Here is an 18,867-nt window from a genome sequence, read left to right on the forward strand (position 1 = left end):
GTCGGTGGTTGGGTGATTTTTGATTTTGACTGAAGGGTGGTGTAATTCTTGTATGAAGACTCCGGGTGGTACATTGGCTCGAGTAGATCCAAGTTTGGAAAGGACATCAGCTCCCACATTGTCATCGGGATCAACATGGTGGATCTCCAATCCGGAAAACTAGTTCTTGAGTTTACTAATTTCCGCCACGTATGCATCCATTGTTTCCTTATTAATGTCCCAATCGTTTACTTGTTGGACGACGAGTAGAGAATCGCCGAACACAAGTAGTCGCTTGATACCGAGGGAAATTGCTAGGCGAAGCCCGTGCAAGAGTGCCTCGTATTCTGCTTTGTTATTGGAGACTTCAGATAGGATCTGAAGCACGTACTTGAGTTGTTGTCCCTTAGGAGAAATGAATAAAACTCCGGCGCCACCCCCTTCAAGCTTGAGTGAACCATCGAAGTTGTTGGCACCTACCAACGTCACCTAGCGATGACGCCTGCAGACGCCAATTTGGGACGGCAGTATTTCATGAACCACGAATAGATCCGCAAGCGCACGGAATACCGCCGTAGCATTTTATCCGGGAGTATACTGGGGTGTCATTTATATTTCCGCAGGGAAGGCGATGAGTGAGAGAATATATAGATCAGTTGGTGAGCTCTATCTAGATTGGATATTCTCATGCATAAACAGGGGTAAGATAATAACATGGTAGGAGATAGTGTGACACACACACAAACTACTCTCTTGGAAAAAAGAATAAAGGTTACTTTAGGTCGGGAGCAAGGTAAAAGTCAGAGCTCGAGTCAGTTGTGCTAGGCTAGCTATATCTACACTTTCTCATTAGTTAGCTCGTCAGAGATTAAACTACACAACAGGGAGATCGCTATCGAAGTAACGGGAGGAGCCCGTACACCCCCGGCGACTTTATGTACCTCCTACCCCCCATACCGAACGTGGAGGATTACTAAAAGGCACGGACAGGGCTGTCACCACCTACCGGCTACCTCTACAAACCGTGGGTATAGTTGACATCCAGCAACTCTTAGCTAATCTAGACACCATGTCTACACTAGTAAGGGATACTCTAGTGTCCCGCGTGGAGCCCCCACCCTCCGGATGGACAGACATCACACTAGACCAATCATACGAATACTGGAGCAGTTGATAGAGTTCTAAGAACAAAAGACTATCCATCTCCAGCACAGAGCGATCATGCAATGCAAGCATAGAATAATAACACAATCATGACAAGAAGCATATACTCGATAACTCAGAATATACTTCAAGAAGATATCGGTAACCATAGTCTAATTCTATTACAAACGACCGAATATTACAAGAGAGAGCTAGAGATGAACCCATACCAGACTCTCGAGCAACTCCATCGACTCGATGACTCCTAGACTTCTCCTAAACTCCACTAAGCCTAAAGACTATGCAAGGAATGCAAGAGAGGAAGAGGTGTGTGATGTGTGTGTGTGTGTGTTATTCTCTACCCCCCCCCCCTTGTATTTATAGCAGGGAGCCACCAACCGCAGCTCCCCCAAACCGACGTTGTGAGCCAATAGGGAAGCGCCACGTGCCTTGGTTGTGGCGGTGGGGCCCACGGGCCTGGCCGGCCAACCAGGTAGGTTGGTCGGCCTGCCCGGGCCACCAACCACCCCCAACTTCCTAGAGTGGGCTTGTCTTGGTCTCCACTTGTCCTAAAGTTGAGGCACGGCCTACCCTAGCTGGGTTTGCTTCAATTCTTGGGCTTCACTTGGTCCATTTGAGCCTAAACCGGTACTCTGATATTTTTTGCGATTTTGTGTCGGGCCAAAGTGTGCTTGTAACCTGCATATTAGCTTGAAAACACAACTTGCATATTCTAAAAGGTAAAGTGTTATTTAGGAACTTTATTGGATAAGGATGCGTGTAAGAAATGCAAACTCTCATGATTTTCTGATCAAGTGGACGCCTGGAAATGGTCGTTAGTGAGTGTCAACAAGATCCCCCAAGATGTCCTTTGCTCGTCCCGAGCAAAGAAGGACAAATCAGGTTGTTGATCAGAAAATCACTTTGACTCGTACTTTACCTGTCATGTCATAGTCTGAAGCAAAGAGATTCATCTATAAGCTTAAATAAGTTGGTTAGCATACCTTTGCTCAATTACCTTACTCCCTCATGCGGCTTTTTAGCTGTCTCCTTGTCTTGGGCTGTTGAGAGTTAGAATGGTGCATAAAATAGTACTTACTTGTTTATAGATCCTCAATTCATCTGGAGACACTTTTTTGAAAGTTTTTTTTGAAAACATGGCAAAGATCCAAGATAACTATCTTGAGGCACTCATCTTGTATTTCCTTACCAGGGCAGTGTTTGCCTTTTATCTTCCCTACTACTACAAGCCTTTGTGGAGCTCAAGGTAGGATAAGAACAAGGCACACTTGTATTCTATTTATTGTAAAGTCAAAGAGAGGATCCATGGAGAAACAAGTCATTGTGACATCCCAGAGTTTTAAAATGCTAAGTAAGAAATATTAAATATGATATTATGCATAATCAACCAAGAAGATGGACTCGAATACATTTATGTGTGCATGCATGTGTATGTGTATAGATGCATAGGTCAGAAACCGTAAATAATTTTGTAAACCAATGCAAGTATACATATGAAATCGAATAGGCGTCTCTCTAAAATCATGTTAAATCAAAGTTTTGTTGGATTCAAAGGGAGAAAATAAAAGTTTGAACATAAAATGACAGCTCCTTTGAACCGTATTATTCAAAGATTTAAACTATCTGTCAAATTTCAAACTAATCTGCTTTGAAAATGATTTCGAAAATATAGCTCAAATGAAATTTTGTCCAAAACCAAAGTTGTAGGTTTTCAAAAGACGAACAACTTTCGTGTTCAAAGTTTTTCGAGTTGCCGCACAAAAATGGAAGAAACATTTGAATTTCGAAGCGCACAGGACATTTTCAAATGCACTCAAGTTTCAAATTTTATTTCTCAAACTAAGCCTCAAATGAAAAAGTGCCTAAAATGAAAGTTGTAGATCTCGAAATTTTGAGCAAGTTTGGTATTCAAAAGTTTTTCATTTGACCTTTGGATTAGGGAGAAAAATTGAGTTTACAAACTGGAATTATGAACTTCGAGTTATTTACAAAACTGCCCTCAACTCTGTCACTCTTTTTTTCCTCACGGCGTTCGCACGCCGGCGAACGTTGGGAACGGCGCCGTCTCTGGCCGCCGGCCACGCGCCGTGTTCCCGGCCAAACCCGTCCTCGGCGCCCCTGGTTTCGTCGAAACCACCCTCCCTGGCATCTCCCACGCACGACGCGCGTCCTCGATGACCTGGTGACACGCCACGCCGCCCGCGCGGTCGTCGACGGCCGTCGCCTCGCCGTCGCTCTCCTTGGTCGCATGGCCTTCCCCAGGTAGCACACCCGTGCCCAACTCGTCTTTCTCCTCATGCCCAGCACTACCTACGGGCCACGACCCCCTCCCCTCTGCTTGCCCAGGAGCTCGCCGTCGCGCCATGGTTGCCGCTGCCCACGGCCTCCACGCGGAGCCCCCCTCCTCCGCCCTCCCTCGACCCGAGCCACCTCCGGGAACGAGTCCCTCTCGGCTCACTGGTGCTCCCCGACCCCTCCACCGCCGCCCCAACCCACTGGAACGGCGCCGCCATGGTTCAGATCGCCACCGGCCGCCCGCTCCATGCCGAGCTCCCACCTCTGCCCTCCCCCAGCTCCAATCAACCCCGGGAACGGCTTCACCTCGCCCCAATGGAGCTCCCAAGCCCAGCCAAGCCGCCTCCCCCTTGCCGGAGTGCCGCAGCCGCGGTACAGGGCCGCCGTCGGCCGCCAGCGCCCGCGGACAGGCCACCACAGGCCACCTCAGCCCCAACTGAGACTACCGGAAGGTGCGCACGAGCCCCCTCACCCTTTTCCCCAACTTTCCCCTCGCCGCCGGGGCCGAACCTCGCCAGAAAACGGCCGCCCGACCCTCCCCTGTTCTGTCCAGTTCCGCCAAGGACCTCCCGTGAGAAGAAACAGAAATCCAGGGGCCTAGATGCAAAAGTTCGTTTCCTTTTTCTTTTGTTTTTAAAAACAGAAAACTTGTAAATTCCATATAAAATCGTAGAAAAATCAGAAAAATGAGAACTAAAATAACTTGGAATCCTTAGATTAAAACCTACAACTTTTTTACAGTCACATGTTCATATTATGCTTATATTTTAATCAAGGATAAAGATTAGATTAAATAGCACACAAATGTATCTCCTGTTGTAGTCATGAACTAAGGCTAGTTTTTGGACAGTGTGCTACACCATAGATTATAGATTACTGTAAAAATTTGAGAAGATTTTGACAAATCTAGCTATAGGTTTCATTAGATTTTTGTTTATGCCTATGTTAAATAGATTTAAATCCACAAGATTCTATACTAGTTTTCTTGAGCTGAAATTTTTATGACAGTCTTACCTTTGTTTCTAAATGCTACAGAAAAATTTTGGGAATTTTTAGTAATGTATAACTAGTTATTTTGTTTTATACATGAATAAACTTTGTAAATCAAAAACCATAGTTTCGTTCATTAAAAAAATCTCATAGTTTTACTAGAGCTTGGTTCTGAGTAGATGAACATGCATGCCAAGTTTGAGAATCAATAACTTCCTACTTTATTCTGTAAAAATATATCTTTATCCCAACAGAAGTTGTTTAACTTATTGTTCATGTTTAATCTGCTTCATGAAAATAGCTGAAAATTTTATTGTAAGTTGGTACTTCAGTTTTGCTCCTTGCATCAAAATTTCAACCCCATGAGCTATGGGTAATTATAGTTTTGGACAAAGCATGTTATCTTTAGTTTTGTTAGAAGAAATAACTTTTGTATGTTTTGGTATATAATGAAAACCCCACTTTGATTTTATGAACTAAGTTGTGTTAAATAACTACTCTATAAATGACTGCCCAGGAAATGTTAATTAAGAAGTTTCACATCCAAACTCACCTCATATTGGACTACAACTTTATCGTGAAGGAAAATAATAACATTTACATTGTTGAGCAACTCGAAACTGTGCATTCATACATATGCATTGTCGCATTTCATTTAGGTACGATAGAAGAACCGTGGGAATGACGTGATGATGGAGTCGAGCCAAAAGACGGTGAATGGTGGACACATCCAGAAGATGGACGGATGGATCCCGATGTACACGACCGAAGGAAGATGTTCGCCGAGCAGTTGTTCTCTAGCTAACACTGACCTAGTGTTAATTCCAGGCAAGCCTCGGAGCATGTCCTACTATTTTAATTTTATGCAACTTATTATTGTTCCTATCTACTTGTGCATTAAGTTACATGAATTGATTGGAACCTTAGATGCATGATCCTAGGTACCTATGCTTGATCACTAGTATGTGTAGGTCGCTAGTTGGCTATGCTAATTGTTCGGTAGAAGTCGAGTGATTTCCTGTCACTCGCGAGAATTTTAGGAGTTGGTTGTTTAATACCTATTGCAACTATAAGGCCTACGGGCGGGGCTGTGGTACTTGTGATGCCCCGTCTGTTTAGTGAAATTTGATAAGGCCGCAGTGTGTGGTAGTGGTGGTTAAGCGTTTGAACGTACTAGACACATGCCGAGAATATGGTAATCGGTAAGCTTAAATACCTGATTGGACCGGCGAGTGGACTTCTCCCTCACCTTCTTTGAACGTCGTTTCTCATGCGCGCACATGCGGGTGCAGAGTCGTCGTACTCTGTAGTCGAGGACGGTGACCCTGATCCACAACCCGGAAAGAAAGGGGAAATGTTGCACGTGTGACTCCGGGAGTAACCACGTGACGTGTGTTTAGGTCTGTCTGGCCAGGTTAACAAATTCGATTCGAATCGTCCGCCTCTCACAGATATTGGGACTGCTTAACCCTTTTACCACATAGAGTAAGAAGTGAAAGATGATGACGATGAATATGGTTGGTTGGATGATGAAAGATAATTGTTTTCCACCATGTATGCTATTGGATAGATGCTCACCTAGAATGGTTAATTGAACTAGAACCTGGAAGCTAAAACCTAAAATTAAGGATCTACTCTTTACTATTTTTCAGCAAAATAAACCTCTCAAGCCAAAAGTCTTTCATGTCTAGATAAAGGGCTAAGTATACCCTTAGTCGGGCAGCCTTGCTGAGTATTAGTATACTCAGCCTTGCTTGTGGCTTTGTTTTTCAGGTAGTACAGTTGAGGATGGACGACGTCATGTACGGGCTTCATCATGACGTCTTGTTTCGTCGCTAGACCATCATTCGTTTTCCGTTACTCTTGAACTCTGTTATACTTTTATAAATTCAAACTTGGTTTGTAATAATAATTCAATTTCATATTCTGTGCTGTAAAACTTGTGGAATGTCGCATTCTCTGGACTACTTTGTCGATCCTGTTTCAAGTGGTTTAATCGGGATTTTACCCGACAGCACTGCCGGATTACTCCGTTTTAAGTGCGTGTTAACCCTAGTTACTGTTTCGGTGATGGTTAGCGCACTTAAGCCGGATTAATTTAGGCGGGGCTGCCACAGCTGGTATCAGAGATGCAAAGCATACTCTAGAGAGTACTACAAACCTTAAAAACCTGTTTTCTTAAAACTCGATCACCAAAAATCGCGTTTGCAAATGTGTTGGTTCGTTAAGGATTGTGCATAGTTCGTAAAGCCCTAGGGAAAATTATGGGAGTTTTGCTAGGTGGTTATCTATTTATGGTTTATTTATATCTGACTTCCAGTACTATATATTTATGTCAAACCTTACTTTTGTGCACAAGCAACCTTTAAATTCTGTAACGACGCACCTACGCTAAGGTAAGAAGGTAAGGATCCTCAGTCAGCTGAGAGAGTCTGACCTTCCCATCGGTGATGCGAGCCGAACGCTGCCCTCAAGCAGTGGCTTACTTGAGGTGCTACCAATATACCAACTATCGGTTGACTATATTGGGAGTAAAGTATACTCAGTCAGCTGAGGGAGTCTGACCTTCCCGTAGGTGATGCGAACCGAACGCTGTGCTCAAGAAGTGGCCTACTTGAGCTGCTACCAATAAACCGACCATCAGTCGATTATATTGGGAGTAAAGAAACTCGTGAATACGCTACCTCAGGGGCGTATGTTAACGTTGGCCATACGGCGGAAATTGTATGGCTACCGTTTCTATAGTGAACGGTAATGTATGGGTGAATATGTGGGCAACTGCATATGCATTACCCATGTGGCGTAGGACACATGGGGGCCGTTCGTGAGTGCTGGCACGAAGGGTCCAGTCGTGAATATTTATATATATTTATGTTGTTCATTTCCTGCAGGTACGCTAACCCCGATTTTGATAGGTTAAGAACGAATAGAATTTGGCTAAATATATATAGGGAGAGACGTAATTTGTGCCAAGCCACCGGCGCTAACCCCGCAAGTCCAAAGCTATTTGACAGTTGTTTTGTTTTGTGAGGACGTATAGGACGTTCATGCATCATGGCATATCTTGATTTGGTTGATCGCCTTGCTTGTTATGTTGTTTTATTAAAATATGTTGCTTTTACCTGAATGTCCTCCTAGGTTTTCTGTTGTAGTAGTGTGGCCGACGCAATCTGCTAGTCTGATCTTGAGTTGAGAAGGTCTTTTGTAGTTAGTGGCTTTGGGTCTTGTGTGAACTTTACCGTTGATCTTAACCTGCCAATCGATCCAACTCTTGATCCATGCCTTGGATTTATTCCAACAAAATCGTTGCTGCTTTTCCTTTCGTGACTAAGCCTTGGTTTTTGTCAACAAAGTCCTTCAATTCATCGTTCAATCACCGGTTTACCCTTTCTTGATGTTGTAATCTATATTGCTGGCTACCTTGATTCCAACATTTTAAAAAAACTGGTACCTTCATTCTCGCTCAGTTAATTTTGGATAAATTAAAAAAATTATGATAATAATAACTTTTAGAAATACAGTCCTTGATGCAACAATCATGCATCCCATCAAATGAGGAGCTAAGCAAGGTTTGTTTTTGAAAACTCATTGAAAAAAAAATCCCAAGCTACCTACCATGTAGAGTTGAGGTGACTTGATTCAAGACTGTTCCACTCCTCAACTACCCAAGATGGCATGATAGGCACTTCAAAGTTCACAAGTGCAAGGTGAGGTTTGGAATATATCTTATGCTCGCTTCATATCTTTGGAAGTCATGTTTCACCTTAGTCCTTTCTCCTTCACTCGAGGACGATCAAAGGCTAAGTGTGGGGGTGTTGTTGACGGTTCTTAAGTCATAAAATCAACCATCAACCTCTACAGCATTTCATGACTTTCCAATCACCAAACTTAGTTGTAGGGCTTTTAGCTAATGAATTCCACGAGTTTTGGTGAATTGTGATCTACGGGCACCCACAGGTGAAATACAAAAGGAAACACAAGTGAATGCACAAGGAAAGCACAGAAGATCGTTACCTGTGTTTCACTTACGAAAAGGGCCCACAAACCAGATGAAATGGGCGTGCCAAGCAAGATGCACCCAAGGGATAAGACCAGCGCCCACCTATCAGCTAGCCAGGGGAGGTAGAGCCGGGGAGGTGCCACCTGGGGGGCGATCGACCCCCTGGGTCGCCCGTCCTTGTGGAGGCGCCATCTGGCCCGAGCTTTGTGGGTAGATTCATCCATATCCTCTTGAAGGCGGTGCTGACGTGCATCCTTATCAGAAATGCCGGGAACCGACCTTCTCCACTATAAAAGGAGTCCCTCCGCCCTCTCATTTGACACACACCATTCAAGATTAGGAGTAGTGCCACATTGCAAAACGAAGCGCTAGTTCTCTAGTGCTAGAATAAAGGAGGAGAGTGAGGAGTAGTTCGTGGAAGCACCGGGCCTGTCGGTGTTCTTCTCCAAGCTGTACCTCTATGGATATCATCTTCTTTCATAGTAAAGTAAGTTGGTATTTGTGATTTCCTGTTCTTGCACGGTACTTATCTTTTAGTGAGATCAGTTCTCTTACTTGCGGATTCGTCGCTCTGTATTTATACAGAGTGCTGTAGTTTGCTATGGGGTACCAAACATAGTTAGACTATGGTAGTAATCAGTAGCATAGACGTGGTTTCTAAACGAAGGGTTACATTCGTTTGCCTTATATCCCACGGTTTGTGAGGTAGTCCACAGGTGGTGACAGCCCTGTTGGTCCTTAGTAGCCCTCCATGTTCGGATATAGCGTAGAGTCGTTGGCCGTAATCTCTTGACTATTTCAGGGGTAAGCTGGTGCCCGAAGCGAGTATCTAGCCCGAGAGATCAACCTTAACTCATCTCTCGTACTACCTCAGGAAACCTCTCTATCCTCGCCACTTATCTTGGTGTGTCCTTGGGCTGACTCAGGTTAGAAATTAGTGCACACACGTTCCCTGTGGATACGATAACCCTTGAATACTCACGGGTCAAAAGCAACAATGGCATCCGTGCGCTTGCGGATTTATTCGCAGTCATTAAAATACCCAATAGTTGTTATCATTGTTGCGATGTGGGAAGCGACTGCATTCTTGTTCTTCCTCGTCCGCCCAACGCTGCATCATGTCGTCTAGTTTTACCATCGATTGTGTTGTGAGGCCGTCGTGGAAGTAGTTGATGACATCCTCGTCCGAGACGTTGGCGATGGTTGCCCTTGTATTGAAGAAGCGCTTGACGTAGGACCTCAGGGTCTCGCCGGGCTCTTGCTTGCGCATTGCAAGGGAATGGCGAGTAGACACCCGATGCAGGGATCCTTGCAGGTTGTCGACGGAAGCTTTCTTGAGGTCATCCCAGTAGTGGATGGACTCTGACTTCAGACTCTCAAGCCATGTAAGAGGTGCAGGCTCCAGGACCATTGGAAAGTAGAGGACTTTGGTGGCGGTGTCTCCTCCTACAACATTGATAGCAGTCGAGTACAAACGCAACCATTGAATTGGATCTTGCTTACCGTCATACTTCTGGAGGTTTGCTGGCCTGAAGTCTTTCGAGTACTCGTCATCAGCAAAGACGTTGCTGACGGATCGGAAGCAATTAGCGTTGTTGGAGAGGCGCCCTTGATGTCTTGCGTTGATGATTTTTTGAGCGTTGACTCCAGATGTGGCTACTTCCTCGTTGTTGTGACCACGGCCATTGTTTTAGCCGCGGTTTGGCTGGTTCCTTGGAACCTGGTTGCCCGCAGGGCATTCGCCCCTGGGGCATTGGGCACTGGCAACTTTTTGCTCCTCCTGGACCCTCTGCTGTTGCTATTGTTGGTGGCGGCGGTGGCCACCTGGAGTGTGGCTAGCTTGTGGAGTTGCGGAAGCTGCAGCCCTAGAAGCTGTGCCGTGTATTGAGGACAAAGGATTTTGTCTCTCGAGCTGCGTGACGACCTTACGAGTGAGTTGAATTATGCGGTCCGTCCCCTCGTTCCTCAGCGTCTGCATGAGGCGGATGGTAGCTTTGTCCATCGCAGCGATGGGAGTGTCAAAGATCGGATTGACATGCGCACGTTCAGCTGCTTGGACTCTGTGTTGGGCCCTTCGTTCATTCTTTCTCCTGTGTGCTGTTCTCCTAGCCTCGTCTTCGTCTTGTGGAGCGTTCGCGGTCAGATCATCCTCAGAGATTTGATCTGGAGTTTCATTAGGATCATGCTGACTTAAGACGTCTTGATCATGATTGTTGACGATTGTCATGTAGATGTGGCGTTCTGGGGAGTAACTGTCAAGGTCCGACTCATAGTTAGCTAGTTCTGTTTCCTAGATCCTGTTTCGTGCATGGGGGTGAGGGGAGTACCATGCTGATACGGTAGGTCATCGATGCTAGCCACTTCTCGTAAGTGATCGAGTAGTTCTGTGGGCCCTCGACCACTGCAGGGCTCGGTTTGGAGTTGTGCCAGAGCATCAACGATTAGATCCAAATTTTCATCTGAAGATGACTCATCTAAATCTGAGTATACATCTAAAGCGGGTGCCTCCCGGCTAGCGGTGGCATGAGAGTTTTTGACGTAAGCTGGGTAATCTGAACTAGCTCCGTACGTGGAGTAGATGGATTTAATCATCTCCTGGTAACGAGATGATGAATTGTGCAACCCAAAGGTATGTTGAACGCAAAGAGTCCCAACCTGGGTGGAACTCGGGCTGAGACCGATCTGAGTCTGAGTAGAACTCGAATTAGTGTCGAGTTTCTGCTCGATCTCCTTGACGAGATCGGGAAGCTGTACCTCGTCGAGATTGCTTGATTTGTCGGCAAAGTTGCAACTTTCTGACTAGATCGCCTCTGGGTCCCTAGGGTTGTTCAAGTGGTTGTCAAAACCACATGAACCATTGGCGACGTAGACCCAGGAGCCGAAGACGAAGATGGTGCCTTGATCAAGCGCCACGGTGTTGAAAGCGAAGGTGTCCATCAAATTCGCCGATGAACTCACTGAACCCCCTACCTGGCGCACCAGCTGTCGGTGTTTAGCCGCCAAGCCTGCTCAGGGGTACCCTTAGCAGTAGGATTGTAGGCAAGGGATTGACTAGCTCTGGAACTCGATGGTTCAAGGAACACAAGGATTTAGACAGGTTTGGGTCGTGAGGTGCGTAATACCCTACGTCTTGTGTGGTTGCTTGTATTTCCTTAGGTGTTGTTATGGTTGTCTCTATTTTGAGGGGGTCCCCGCCCGCCCTTATATACTCTGAGGGGACAGGGTTACATGGAAAGTCCTAGCCGAGTACTGTTAGAATTGAACTACAACCTGGTTGGGTAGTTTCCTTGTACTACAGCTAGTTCTAGGCCTATTCGGGTAGTTACAAAAAAAGTAAGATACATCCATGCGCTATCCCCTACTCTAGAACATTCTATGCCTATGAGCATTCCCGCTGCCTCGGGTCTGACAGATATCAGGATAATCCAGGAATAGATTACTGGAGAATGGTAAAGAAGGCATTGCGTTATATGCAAGGCTCAAAAGACCTCATGCTAATGTACAAAAGAACTTATTTTCTAGAGACATAATGGGGTACATATTCAGATTTTGTCGGATTTGTAGATGATAAAAAGTGCAGATCGGGCTATGTATTTACTCTCGCATGTCGAGCTATATTGTTGAAAAGCTCCAAGCAAACCGTCACTGCATCGTCTATGATACATGCCGAGTTTGTAGCATGTTAAGAGGCTACAGGATAGGTAAAATGGTTAATGAAATTTATGCCCAGGTTGAAAGTGGGTGACAACATTCAAAGGTCACTCAAGATGTACTGCAAATAATGAGCCAGCGGTGTTTCATGCTCACAGGTGCTACCAACCATATTGACATCAAATTTTATATTTGTGAAAGAGAAGATTTAGGATCATACTATTAGACTTGAGCATATAAGTACAAAGAAAATGCTTGTGGATCCGCTCACGAAAGGCTTACCGCCCAATGTGTTCGGAGAACATTTTGCTGGCATGGGTATGCAGGAAAGCCTATAATTCCTGGATTACGATGGAGCCTAGTGTCTATTTCAAGATGGAAAAGTGTGTCGTAGTTAGGGGTGGTAATGGGCCATGGCCCTAATGGCCTCTTCACAGCCCAATAAAGCCCTTAAAATTTTTAGTTCAAAAATACATATGTTTAGAGCCCGGCCCTTTTAGGGCCCGATCCTTAGATTTTCTAGTTCAAAATGTTGGGCCCTTTACCACCCCTAGTCGTAGTCGTTGCGTCAGATGATATGAAAGTGACTATCATGATGTAGCGTTCTCTGTACATCGATTCATTGAAAAGTAGACGTTCTAAATTCAAGTATAAGTAATAAGTATGTGAGGCGGAGATTAATGCGGGAGAATGTAGGATAAGATCTCTGAATTTATGTCCATGACCGATTCTTCCACCCGTACGTGCCCTGGGGGGGTGCATTTGTTCTGGCTATGGGCCCCTCTTCACACACCGTAACATTAAAAGCCAAGGGGGCACGCCAGTCACGTAATCCAGCGATTGTTGTGCGAAGTGGCCCCCATAGAACCCTACTCAATCTAATCTAGGGTGCGCTGAAATGGAAGGAAAAAGACTGCAGGCCGCCACCCTCAACCTGCCGCCACCGTCACTGCATCCTCTACTCCGACATGTTGCTGCCACCTCACCACCACCATGGCAAGCAGCAGCATCAACGCTCAAAGTATAACTCTACACTACTACAGAACAGGTCCTTGGTCCAGGCCATTTGTCCCGGCTGCCGTTGGGCCCGGGACCAAAGGGCTAGCCGGGCGGGCGGGGGAACAGGGGCCTTTGGTCCCGGTTGGAGGCACCAACCGGGACCAAAGGCCCCTCGGCCCATTGGTCCTGGTTGGAGCCACCAACCGGGACAAAAGGGTGACTTTTGGTCCCGGTTAGTGCCTCCAACTAGGACCAATATCCTTGGTCCCCTTATCCCCTTCCCCCACCTGAGCCATTCAGCTCACTTGTTCTTGCTGTTCTTGGCTCGAGTGGGGGGATTCTTGCTCATTTGCTCACCACAGTTGTGAAGAGTCTGGATTCCCCCATCCATCCATTTGCTCACCACATTACTATTAATTGCAAGAATCTACGTGACAAGCTCGACGAGATATCTCAATGCTTGTACAAGTAGTTATCCGTTCAACACGACAAGTACAAGATATTGTTTCTTACAACTTTGCGTGAGTGTTTCCTATGGGCTAACTCTTTCTAATTTTGTATAATTGAATTGTTTAAACCCGACCAAGAACTATCTATGTATAATCTTGTAGTGATCACTGGATACAACTAGTCATTGAGGAGAGATCCACAACAATACAAAGACCTTAGTGACATTTTGAAAAGGTAATTCTAGCATTACTCACTCGATCACCGTTACATTGAAATCATTCATTACTTCCTAATGAAGTCTAGTTTTCTTTAGGGAATCCACGGCAAGTCCTCTAGTTTTTTTATGGGTAAGGCAAGTCCTCTAGTGGCATAGTAACAAAAAAAATACAATTGGGCCAGCCAAACATGCAGGATTCCAAATATGGGCCATGATCTTCTCCGCTTAAACAAACTGCGCACCATCAAGCCCAACTAATCTGCCATCCTCAAACGTTTTAAATTATTTCTTCACCTAATAAGTTCTATTATTTATGTATCCTACTAATCAGAACATAATTAAGTTACATGAATCAACCAATCCAACTTTTAATTGAAGTTGATGAGGAGATGGACACTATCCCGTGCATACTGTCCCGTTGTCCATGTGTCGTCATAGGTAGCGAGGAGTGTCATGTGCACGCAACCTCGTTGGCAATTTCAAATAATGTTGCAATTGGTATGCTCCAAATTTGCCTCATTTCGTCTCCAGAGTTCAATTGTATGGAACATAAAACTGACAACAAAGACTGAAAACTTTCAAACCACCAACATTTGAACTACTCTACACAATTAGAGTAATGTTTTTTTTTCTTGAAAGCATCCAGGAGCTCCGGGGAGTCATGTAAGATTTTGGGCGTCCACGCTAACCGGACTCAACGCAGACGAGGCTGCTCGAGTAGTCTCGGAATGTGCCATACTGCAGCACTCACACCAACCCACACACACAGGCACACCCCACGCACACTACAGTACCCAGTGGAAATCGTGGGTCGAGCGACGCTCGAACCCACGACCGGCGGCTCCCACACTTGGAGCGTTACCGCCCGAGCTAACGCTCGGTTCCAGAGTAATGTACTTATTAGAGCTATTGCTAGGGTTGACAAATTAAAGAACATGCTAAACAACATGTCGCCAAATGTACCAATTAGTATCAAAGGGTGCTGGTCAGACTGAAACCATTACTACAGAGAGAAACTACTTCCCACATAACAAGTACTACCTGCGAACCTATACCTATTAACTGACCACTGCGGTTAACTGACGTCAGCCACTAATCAAGGTATTACGAATGATGCCCACAAGATGTCCCCTGCAGAGCACTTATTACCATGTCCAGCTAGAGGTATGATCAGTGACCTCCTCCCATGGAGACGGACCGGAAACTGGTCTTGGACAGCTTGGGCAGCATGAAGATGCCTGCAACAGCGGAGGTGAAGGCGAACACGGAAGCTACCCCAAACGCGGGGATGTTGCCCTTCCCGAACAGCTCGTCCCATGGACCGGAGCCGACGGCGATGATCATCTGCGGCACCACGATGGAGATGTTGAGGACCCCCGTGCACAGCCCTGCACGACATGTACAGACACAAGTTCAGCGCAGGGTCCTGATCAACCTTGGGAATTCTTAGGGGCTCGGCAGCAAAGATCATCAGCAAGCAAGCGACTCACCCTGCCCGCCGCCTTTGCTCGCCGCCAGCTGCGCCGTCACGGCGAACGGAACGCTGCACAGGACCTGCACGCGCATGATGAAGCACCAGCCGGAGGGAGCGTGAGCTTCTCAATCGAAACGTGATCGAAGCAGCAGATGAGCAAGCAAGGCTCCAGTGATGACTGATGAGCATAGCTTACCGCGAAGGGGAAGCCTAGTGCGACGAAGAGGGCGAGCGCGGCGCTCTTGAGGCCCTTGTCGACGGCGGCGGCGTCCTGCACGTTGCCGCCGATGTCGCCGAGCGACCAGGAGCTGAGGATGGTGACCATGGCCATGGCGATGCAGACGATGAAGCTGCTCATGACCCAGACCACCTTGGCGGTGAGCTTCCGGCACATGGGCTCGATGAGGAAGGAGCTGAATCCGAGGACGATGGAGTTGAGCAGCAGGCCGAAGGCGCCCTGGCGGACGCCCTCCTGGTAGTTGGCGACCTCGGTGGGGTTTCCGTCGGGCCTCCCGTGGTACATCTCGCGGCCCATCCAGTCGGTGTCGAAGAGGATGAAGGGGAACCACGAGAGCCACGTGAGGCCGGTGACGATGAGCACCTGCGGCATCCCCCGGGGCAGGTTCCTGAGGCCCTTGAATACGGCCAGCGGGCCCGACGCCTGCCCCTCGCTCTGCTGCTTGGCCACCGCCGGGTCCAGCGGCACCTCGGTGGCGAAGATCATGGTGACCACCGTGGAGAGGCCCAGGAACACCACGGACACCAGGAAGGCGGCCTTGAGGTTGGCGCAGGCCTCGCAGCACGCCCGGGTCTGCAGGAACGGGAACCACTTGTGCCAGTTGTTGGTGGAGCCGGAGGAGTAGCCCAGGATGTTCCCGATCGCCATCCACGACACGAAGATGGCGTTCGCCGCGCTGGGGCCGTGGCTGCCCGCGAGGTCGGCCATGAGCGCGCGCGCCGGGCCCTGCACGGTGTTGTTGGAGAAGTCCAGCAGCCAGAACCCCATGACGAAGAACGCCGCGGCGTGCAGCCGCTTCCCCGTGTAAACCCTGCGCCCAGTATATATTCAATTCGAGAACACATCCATGGCTAGGGGACACACACAAATATATATATATATATATATATAAAGGTTGGAAATAGCGGGCTATGAAGTTTAGCGGTAACCTTCTCTAAAAGCTATAGAATGGCTATAGCAAAAACTAAATCATTTAGCGGAATGATAAAATAATAAATAATCTCATATAAATTATAAGTATCGTTGGTCTAACACCTAAAATTTGAGTCTAACACGTCTCTTAACTACCCAACAGTACCCAATTGACATTTAGCGCTGCTAAGTCTCACAAAAACCTATTTAGCAGACATTTAGCATGGCTAAATCTCATAAAACCTCCTTTAGCGGATATAGCGAACAAATGTTATATAGCGTAGCGGTAGATCTCCTAAAAAGCTATTAGCGGGCTATAGCGGACTATTTCCAACCATGATATATATATATATATATATATATATATATATATATATATATATATATATATATATATATATATATACTCTAGATCGATCGAGCAGCTTACGTGCAGTCTTCCTTGGTGTCACCGAGAGCGTACCCGATGTCGGACGAGAACCCGATGATGATCACCTGTGGATGACATCAGATCAATCTATGTATCAGCTCTTGATTGATCAAGCACAATGCTAAATGCCGCACCAGGGGCGGCAACCGATGGTTTATTAGTAGTAGTAAAAGAACAAGAGATGATGGATCATGTGTGCTTTCAATTGTTATAGCTCTCACTGATATACAGATGATGATGCATCCTGTAAAGATGAACGGCCTCCGCCTCCCAAGCTTGGAGGTGCATTTGTCACTGTACAGGCCGACGCAGGGTTGCACCTGCGTGATGCCATCGGCAAGGACTTGATATTGATGAAATTAATTTCTTGCTTGTAAATTAATTTATATATATCAACATTTCCATAAGAACAAGAAACAATAACGAATTATTTACATCCCTTCCACAATTCTCTAATTTTGTCTTTTATTTCCTTTCGAAATACACAAAATGGTCATTTTTTGGATAACACGAATTAACTTCTTCGAATTATATTTTTTTCTAGATATGTAGTGGCATGCAGGTACTCACAAGTAAGCCGGCAATAGGTCCACAGAGCCACATGACTGAAGTAAGAGCGTGAGGAATTCCCAGTGTCTGTTGCAACAAATAGGGTAGAAAGCATTCATACAGTTAGCAAAATTCAGCGGTATATGCAAATGCTGATTCAGAATAAAAAAAAAGATTAGTTCTCAATTTCCTAGAAAAACTGGAAGTTTGCAAAAGATGTCCCTAGTTTAGGCGTGTAAAAGTAAAACTATACATTGCAAGTCTCGAGTCTGTCAGGGCCTACAGTTTCTTTTCAGAAACAATTGACCATCCGTTACTTTCGAGCACTGATATTTACTATTGGATTTGACAGAAAATATTTGTACTAATTTTTTGTCTAAGTTGACCTAACATGGCTATCTGGTTTTCGTTACTTAGCACAAGGCAACTACCCTGATTCCCGTTGTGTAAGCAGAAAAGGAACTTGTTTCACTGATCAGTTAGCAGAGCAGGAGTGAAATATTTTTCAACTCAGTGCATATTCGCTATATTCAGTATATTAGTACTAGCAGAAATTTATAGAATAAATATTAGTATGCCCTCAAAAAGTAGCTAGAACCCATTACTGTATATTTTTTTAAAAATAAATGGCGAACATCATTACATTAAGATATACATTTTGGTATACAAACATATGGTCAGTTTACCAGTAGCGAGGCTATGGCATTGCCTAAGCGACAAGCTTACCCAAATAAATTTTAAGGTAATATGAATGGTTTGATACAATGTAATGAGGTCATCTTCGAGGTTAGTTTTTATGAGGGATATCCATCTAGGAATTATTGATGAATGTGTTATGTAAAACCATTTTGTAAGCAAATGATGTTATAAACAAAACCATTGTTGGAGATAAGATTTAAGAAATATTTGAGTACACAAATGTAAATTGGACACTAATTAAGATGACAAGAATTGCACAATTTCTTCAAATTTAAACGGACCTAACGGTCAACCACCTGGGATAGTGCGTTGTTTGTAAAAAAACTTTTATTTCTATCTTAATGCAAAGCTAAGCAATTCTCCTACGTATTTGAGGAAAAAAAACACCCCACTCTTGTAAAGTTGATATAAATGCATTATTTGGTTTATCATAAAACAAAGGAATAATATTTCCTCGCGCAAGGAGAGATTCAACTATTGAAGAAGCATAACAGAAAAGTTCAGGTACCAAAAGATCAAACAAACATGATGCGAGACAATAAAACAACAAATTAATATACAGATGCATGGTCATACCTGGACGTAGGGTGTGAGGAGGGAGAGCTGCAGCGCCCACCCGTACTGCACGCCGCCGGCGACCATGCATGCGAGGAACAGCCCCACCAGGCTGATCTGCGGCTGCCTGCCGCCGGCAGAGACCTCCGCGTCGTCGGCCATCGACCTGATCGACGATCTACTCCTACTACTGTAGCCTAGCCGAGGAGGGAGATTGGTCGAGGAAGTCCTGTGGAGACGGATGGAACGGAGGAAGACGAGGAGA

At 45.7% G+C, this 18,867-nt stretch overlaps 1 protein-coding gene across 1 annotated transcript; it reads right to left on the reverse strand.

Annotated features, from left to right (window-relative positions):
• Positions 1-14,676: 14,676 nt before the first annotated feature.
• On the reverse strand, positions 14,677-18,764 carry LOC120687574 (sucrose transport protein SUT3-like). The gene is made up of 7 exons (XM_039969589.1): positions 18,624-18,764; positions 17,370-17,435; positions 17,021-17,119; positions 16,800-16,864; positions 15,416-16,268; positions 15,236-15,299; positions 14,677-15,133 (listed from the first exon to the last, which is right to left on the reverse strand). The coding sequence occupies exons 1-7, from the start codon at positions 18,762-18,764 to the stop codon at positions 14,916-14,918; spliced, it is 1,506 nt and encodes a 501-aa protein (XP_039825523.1). The 3' UTR covers positions 14,677-14,915.
• Between the last annotated feature and the right edge of the window lie 103 nt (positions 18,765-18,867).

This window comes from Panicum virgatum, chromosome 9N, assembly GCF_016808335.1.
Source record: "Panicum virgatum strain AP13 chromosome 9N, P.virgatum_v5, whole genome shotgun sequence".
Lineage (NCBI taxonomy): Eukaryota > Viridiplantae > Streptophyta > Magnoliopsida > Poales > Poaceae > Panicum > Panicum virgatum.

What these genes read in the sequence shown, in the direction of transcription:
- LOC120687574 (XM_039969589.1), bottom strand. Translation starts at nt 18,764, where the DNA reads ATGGCCGACGACGCGGAGGTCTCTGCCGGCGGCAGGCAGCCGCAGATC. An exon ending in GCATCATCATCTGTATATCA is followed by an intron (nt 16,865 to 17,020) that starts GTGAGAGCTATA and finishes TGTCATCCACAG; the next exon opens with GTGATCATCATCGGGTTCTC. An exon ending in GACACCAAGGAAGACTGCAC is followed by an intron (nt 16,269 to 16,799) that starts GTAAGCTGCTCG and finishes TACTGGGCGCAG; the next exon opens with GGTTTACACGGGGAAGCGGC.